Genomic DNA, 7,614 nt, shown 5'->3' with positions numbered 1-7,614 from the left:
GAAAATAAATAATCATGGCAATTTTCATAAGAAATACTCCCTATGTTGGGAAATGCACTTTGGCTCATAGGAGCATATGCTCCCATTATGTGAATCCATATTTCAAAGTGTCAAAAAATTCTAAACTAAATTTTTACATGTACATCTAAACATTTTATGTTGGTACACAAGTTTTCAAAAAAAACTAAAAATAATTGTGGCTCCTGTAAAAAAGACAAGTTTTGATGCTATAACACGACTACGTACAGGATATTTTTTTTGTCTTTTTTGTACACGCCATATAAAATGTTGTTTCTCCAGGAAAATTTATGCACTAACATAGAATGTCAAGATATACACCAAAAAATTTATATCAGAATTTTTTAACATTTTTAAAATTGTTTTTTAATTATTTTATATAGTGAGAGCATTTGCTCCTATGAGCCAAATTGCCACCTCCCCCTATGTTCCCTTTGAATTGACTCTAATTTACTAGTATTCAGTTGTAGTAAATCAGAGTCAATTAAAATAGAAAGGAGGGAGTATAGGTGCTAAATATCTATTTTCGTTCCATCAATCTCAACAATGTATGTGTACATCAAAAGTAAAAGGCATACAAGTTTTTTTTTTTTTTGAGAGCCAAGTCATACAAGTTTGACTGCACACTCCATCCAATGAATTCAAGGTTCAGCTGTATAGATCAACAATGACATTACATGACAAGAGCCAGACAATGATCTGTGCCTGAGCAATGCACTACGGTTAAAAAACAAAACACATATCATGCTTATTTTGACATAAGCTGTTTGGCTGTTGAGCCCTCCTAAACTGGCAGCGTTAAAATACACCAGATGAAATTGGATTATAAAGACTTGACAGCAGAGGTGAAACATCTACAGGGCTATAAATCGAAATGAACAAATCGACTATTTATACAAATCGAACCTAAGAAAGCTGGCAAAATGCTACAGCTAGGGAACTTTACAGTGCTACCAATCTTTGGTGACGAATTACGAATAAACCTTTATGCAGTAGAGGGTAACCTTTCCTTTCTTTGTCAGTAGGTATACTATCCATTTTTGGTTTGAAACGTGACGCTGTCCAAAATAAGAGCATCATCATCGGAATAGTTCAGGAAAGGACCACATGATGAACTTGGCGTAGATGTCAGTCTCCAAGAACTCTATGTGGGCTGCTCTGCCAATCATGGTATTGAGGCTCCGTCCTTGGGCAGATTGGTCGAAATTAACATCGCATCTCATGAATATCCTGGTTTCAGACGATGGTGCACGGATCTGATCCAAGCAATTATTGAGCATTTCAGTGAAGACTTGACCTTTCCTGGAATTGTCGGATGATGCAGCTGGACAGAGCTCAATTCTTGCTGAATGATATGGTACATACCCATCCTGGCAGAAAATGCAGCATGACTTGTGAGTGGCATTGAAACAACCATAGAGGCTGAAAGGTTAACAGCATCCAGCTAATAGTTCAGATCCACAAATAAAGTGAAGTCATTAGAAAGGACAAAAGGTACTAACCTGTGGTGATGATAACAATATGATATTTTTGAAGTTCTCCAGTGTCTTTAACTGAAGAAAGAAAACAAAAAATAACAGCTCATGGTTAAATACTGCTGAAAAGTGTATCTACTATTAGTTGGCAACAGGTTGGATTGGCAAAGCTACTCCAAGTCCCAGAATGAAGCAGGGTGATAATGTACCTTGCAAAGCTTATAAAAAAAGGTATTCTGGGGGTCTTGATCGTCACTGAAAGTAAGCTGATGGATGCATTGTGTTCCCTTGAGCTTTTTCAGAAGCCAGAGACCAGAATTGAACAAAGAATTCGAGCTGTACCAGTAACCTAAGTGAGGCCCTGATATCGACATGTATGTGTAGAGGTTCTTCAAGTATGGCTGTAATGCAGGATCTGTTCAAATGCAGAAATGTAGTCAGTCTCTTTGAGATTGACTTGCTTCCAATGAACTTGGCAAGAAAGTTGGAAAATAACCTGCTAAGGCGCTTCTGATGATAACGTTTCCGATGGAATGGCCAACAAAACTAAGCTTCAATTCTTTGCAACCTCCGTACCTTGCAAGCTTATCCACTTTCTTTTTTAGGAATGCAACAGCCTCCCCAGCAAGCCTGCCACCCATTTCTTTAAAATCTCCAGAAGTTTTATCTTCATTAGCCTCAGACATTAGGCATTCAGCCCCAGGATCCAATAGAAGCCATTGATTTCTAACAAGACGTAAATCCAAATGGTGTCCCTGCTTTTTGTAGATACAATTAATTACACACATTATACTGTAACTCTAGGGAGTTAGACAAGGTGAACAGGACTTGCCTGAAATCCATGCACAAAGATGACAGCTCGCAATACACGACCACCCTTTTTACCACCGGCAATTTTCAGCGCTGAAGTCTCTCCTTGTAGTTTAGGTAGTACAATAGTATCCTTTTGTTCCGAAGAATTTGTTGCCAAATCCTTGCTCGAAGCATGTTGTGGAACAACCATGAGATGTTGTTCTATAAGAACAACAGGGACACGTGAAGGATCAGCATATATATGCATATCTTGAACAGACCTTGTGTTGATCTGCAGGATTTCTAAAATCATTAACTGTTTTCAACAGATACTACTGCACATACTATTCCAAGAAAACAGCGTACCTTCATTTGTGCTATGCTTTTCCTATGTAGTTCAGCACGTGAAGAAGAATTTTGTACAGGCTGCACATACATTTAAGCTTGTAAGTAGAGATTAAAAGAATGAAAAATATATACTATTAATGAGTCGGTGATAATTACATCTTCATGAAACTTCCTTGAACCAGAAACTCTCAGAAGGGACTGGCGATGAGATGAGTCATCACTCATACTCCGCAAATAGCGGTGTGGAATCTCAACTCTCGAGTAATTAGTCCATATTGACCATTCTGTTTTCCTGTCAATAGCCCAAATATCACGCAAGTAATCCAGTATCTTGGTTTTATTCATCCTGCAGCAAAAGAAGGAAACATTGTTGGACACATGATAACTTTATAGAACATGTATGATTGAGAAACCATCATGGTCATGGAAATTGCACACCTCTGGGGACTGCAAATACATACAGTACAATTACAAGTGAAATTGAGAAACCAGTTAACTTCACCTATGAAATTTCAAGAACGCGTTCCATAAAACTGAAAGTTGGCGGCTCACAGTTAGAAATAACTCTAACAACTCTTCACTGGAAAGAGCGTACAGCATACCATCGCTAGTGCCATCAACAACGTCATTAGGTTTCTGCACAATTGTGCATAAATATTTTCAATCAGCAAGTTCCATACCATTGTTCATAGGTCACTATGAGAAAGATGATTGAACGTACCTCTAGAAAGTCATGTAAAATGCCAGCCAAGTGCCCAACACCCTTGGTAGTTACAGGGAATACTTTACCGGAATCAGGCTGGACTGATTTTGAAGGCTGAAGTGACTCATACTTACCAAGGTTTAAGTCAGCACCATCTAAATCTTCAATCGTTTTACCAACAGCATCACTCATTTTCTTCAGCTCCTCGAGTAATGTCTCCCTTGAAGCCAATAATGCCTTTACAATTTGATGTGATGCTGGACTTAAACCCTGGTCTGGTATCTGCATATTAAAATGGCATGTTTACTTGTATATTCGACAAAAGGATAAAAATATATAATAGCAGACAAAATACACAATCCTTCAGGTTGCCAGAGCCAAATAACTCGCAAGCTTATACTAGTTATCCGAGGAAAGAAAGGTGATAACAATTACATGATTGTTGATGTACCATAAAATATAGCCAATCAATTAGTGCAGTTTCCAGGTGATGAGCCCCTAGCCCCCTAGCATTGTGCAGGATTATGGAATAAAATTTCCTTCATTAGCTCAGTTAAATTTCAAGTGGTAGATAAGGAAAAGAAATCTGAATCTCTCAGGGGCCAGTCATACAGTTTCTAGTTACCTAGTTCTATGGTTCTGTAACTTAAGTCAAAAGTTGTTCAGAGCATATAGTTACAGCCTTGCACATGAGCCCCACTTTCAAAGAATATTAAAGCTAAAGCTTCACAAACCTGTGTACCTTCAATGATAATTTACTTGCACCAGCTTTCAGGTACACTATATGTAACGTCAGATCAACAAGCACCGCGTGGAATGCATCAAAGTGAACTGGACAATATGAGTGTAAACCCAGGAGTGCCCTACGCGGGATCCTAAATTCATGCATAGCAGCTGAAGATGTGACACTAGAAGCTTGAATATCAGAGCTAGAACAGAAGAAGAAATAGCACCATCAGTCCTGTCAAATGGAATGTATGCACATCCATTGAAGAATGTGCATAGTCTTGGAAGAAAGAATACATAGAGGATTAGAACTACACTCACCCATTCTCCAGTGTTGGGGCATATATTAGCTCATACTTCAATATCACCGCAGAAGCTGCTGGACCCTTGAATAAATAAAGCAAGTGCTCTGATAAGGCTGAGATAAATTTATTCAAAAAGGAAAGAAGAAAGATTAAAATTCAGATTCCCAACCTCTACTTCAGTGTTGAGTATGTTGAAAGACACCATGACCGATAGATAGATGTCCTGTCGAGCATACTTGATTCTAAATGGTTGTGTATAGAAACTATTATCAGCGTCATCTATTCTCCAAATGCCCAAGGCATCATCCGCACCGACATCAGGAGCTGCACAATCCACCTAGCACGTCATTATCTATTAGCTAATGATTGGCAACTATTCAAAAAGGGAATCCTTCAAGCAACACCAGCAAAATATCTCTTGAAGTTGGAATACTTCTTTAGATTACAATGAAGATGAACATATGTGGTTCAGGTGAGTGTGGCAGATATCCTGTACACCATTATCACCTATGTTGAACAGATGATGCAGTAAACCAGTACCGGTGACACTTTCAGCTGTCAGTCATTGACTTATCACCCGAGAAAGGTTAATTTTCTGAACTACTCCAACCCATAATAAGTGTCGGGGTTTTAGTTCAAATTAGCTCTAATTTGAACTAAAACCCTGACACTTATCATGGATCGGAGGGAGTAGCATAATATGATCACTTAGTTCATCTACCCCTTCTGTCCCTAGTGTCCTCATATTTCGTGATTTAACTTTGACCATCAATTAGACCAGCAATGTATTAGCCATGTGGCATAAAAAATATACCACTGGATACTTTATTTTCAAATACAAATTCAATGGTTGTGGCACAAAACCCAAGTTTTACTGGTTAAAATTGGTGGACAAACTTTAAATACGAAATCATGGACTCTGCCTACAGAGGGATGGAGGGAGTATAATGAATTCAAGCATCTCCACAAAACGAAAATATATATTCCGTGTGGTGCATGATAAATATAGAAACAAGGAGCATTGGTGCATGATAAATACAGAAACAAGGAGCATCGGTGCATGACAGTGACAAGCTTGTACAGTCCACATCCGGCTACACAAGATGCCTCTTGGTGTTATCTAAGGGGGAGAACTAGATTGCAACAAGGTAGAATTTAAAACCACAATGAATAGTCCGACTGACATAGGTATAGGCTTCATTTTCTGCACTAGAAGACGGTAACACGGTTCTTATCAACTAGTGCCTACAACAATGAAACAGTTGGAAAGAAACTTAGCTCCAGGAAGGTCATACATACATTGCGAAGATAACGACTTAAACACATGTTCCTAAATGCAGGCATCTTGAAACCATGTGAATAATAGGAGCAGACGATCAAGTTTTAGTATCCTATTTCAGGAGAGATGAACGCACCTTCGTACTGGACCACCCTAGCAGGTGACGCTGGTGTCTTGCCACCAGTTGCACCCTCCTCCCACGTCGCGCTAATCTTCATCTGGTACCATCTGCACATGAGCCAACACTCGTTTCAAAACAAAAAAGCAATAATACTCCCTAGAAAAAAAATTCAACAACGAAATGTTCGGATATTCTAGGAAATGGGAAACAAAATTATCACATGCCAATTTCGCAGTCAAGTGGAAAAAACTATGGTCGAAATCATAATTCCTCGCGAGTGACAAAATTATGGACGGGCAAATCGGAATTCACAACTAACGGCTCAAATTAACTAGAAATACTCGAACCAGTCCAGATATATATTTGGCTAAAAATGTAAGGTAGTACGAGAAATGCAATTTCACCTGACTTTCAACTCTCCTTTTAACCCGTCACTAAAAAAACAGTACAGTAGCTTTTTAACAGAAGCCACTTGGAGCTTTACAGGCAAAAAAAAAAAAGAGAACGGAAACTAAACCCGAGAAAACATGGAGGAGAAAAGAAACCCGAAAAAAGACCAAAAGCGAACATCTCCACGAGGAGACAGCTCCGTAGTTCGTACCCTTGCTGGAACAGATCGAGGTTGTGGAAGCGGTGGATGTAGACGGCGACCTCGTGCACCGTCTCCATGACCTCCGGCGGGCGGAAGCAGATCGCCGCACCCTTCTCCCGCGGGGCCGCGGCTGCGGCGGCGGCGGCGTTGTGCACGCGGCCGGAGGCGGGCGAGACCCGCCTGGCGGCTCCGCGCGGGCTGCCCTGGTCGACGGCGCCGCCGACGAGGCACTTCATGCGGCCGTACATGGCCGCGCCGCAGGGCCCGATCCGCGCATCACTGCCTCGATCCCCCCGGGGCTGGCGAGCCCAGGCGCCTCCCGCCTGCCCGAGGGTTCTAGAGCACGGGGCAGGGCCGGCGCGCGCGGCCAAACCGGAGTAGGCGGCGGCGGCGGCGGCGGAGCGGGGCCCACTGGTCAGCGGGCGACGCTGCTTCGCGGATCGGGGGGAGGGATGGAATGATGGGCAGCTGCTTAATGGGGGCGGCGCGACGGCGGCGCGAGAGGGCTTGCGGGTCGCCGGAGATGGGTGGTGGTGGAGGCGGAGTGGGAGGGAGAAGGCGGGCGGCGGTGGAGCTGGTGGGAAAGGAAAGAGAGAGGAAGAAAAGTGGGAGGGGGACTCTTAATGGCCTGCCCGTGTCACTGACGTGTGGGGCCCGCGCTGTCAGTGGGAGTGGCGGCGGGTGGGCCCGCCGGACCGGTCTGAGGGGAACAGTGGCGTAGGCTGCACGTGGAGTCGGGTGAGTGGTCGCGATTTTATGGCTGCAACTGTAGCAGTTAGGTGGGTTAGGGCGGGTGGGGCCCACTTGCTAGTGACCCTTGCTGCTTGTGATCGCGAAAGCATCTTGCTACCTCGTCCATTTTCGATTTACATGGCGTATTAGCACGATCCAGTGCATGAAGCTCGACTCTTGTCTCAAGTCTAAACAATACGTATACATCTTGGGAATCTGTAAGTTTTCTGATATGCAATAATGTGAGATGAAATGGAGGGAGTAGCTAGCAGAAATAATTTGGTACGTACTTTGCCAAGAGAAACGGGAAAGGGCAGAGAGGAAGATCAGACTGAAACATCTTAATGAGATTTTGCTTCATAATTGCTCGAAGAAGAAAAAAAAGCAGTATCATAGGAAACTCATGTGATGCAATCCTATGATCCAAAAGACTTGAATACAAAATCCTTGGAGGCAATCATTTTTCTCATGATGTAGAGAAGAGAATACAAGGAGAGTGATCGACATTGTTTTCCTACCCAAT

General features: G+C 42.2%; 1 protein-coding gene across 2 annotated transcripts; it reads right to left on the bottom strand.

The window, feature by feature from the left end:
• Nucleotides 1–654: 654 nt before the first annotated feature.
• Nucleotides 655–6,608, bottom strand: LOC124652118 (protein FAM135B-like). Of its 2 annotated transcripts, XM_047191145.1 has the most exons (14): nt 6,369–6,608; nt 5,783–5,874; nt 4,537–4,691; nt 4,384–4,448; nt 4,079–4,265; nt 3,355–3,618; nt 3,136–3,269; nt 2,790–2,979; nt 2,652–2,711; nt 2,326–2,577; nt 1,990–2,248; nt 1,703–1,908; nt 1,521–1,571; nt 655–1,388 (listed from the first exon to the last, which is right to left on the bottom strand). In XM_047191145.1, exons 1-14 carry the CDS (start codon nt 6,605–6,607, stop codon nt 1,098–1,100), a joined length of 2,445 nt encoding a protein of 814 aa, XP_047047101.1. In that variant the 5' UTR covers nt 6,608; the 3' UTR covers nt 655–1,097. The 2 variants fall into 2 exon arrangements, with proteins under 2 accessions (XP_047047101.1, XP_047047102.1); XM_047191146.1 differs by lacking the exon at nt 6,369–6,608 and having other exon boundaries at nt 4,537–4,704.
• Between the last annotated feature and the right edge of the window lie 1,006 nt (nt 6,609–7,614).

This window comes from Lolium rigidum, chromosome 5 (assembly GCF_022539505.1).
Source record: "Lolium rigidum isolate FL_2022 chromosome 5, APGP_CSIRO_Lrig_0.1, whole genome shotgun sequence".
NCBI lineage: Eukaryota > Viridiplantae > Streptophyta > Magnoliopsida > Poales > Poaceae > Lolium > Lolium rigidum.
The sequence above is the reverse complement of the archived record's forward strand: the minus strand, read 5'-3'. Positions and strand labels throughout refer to the sequence as shown.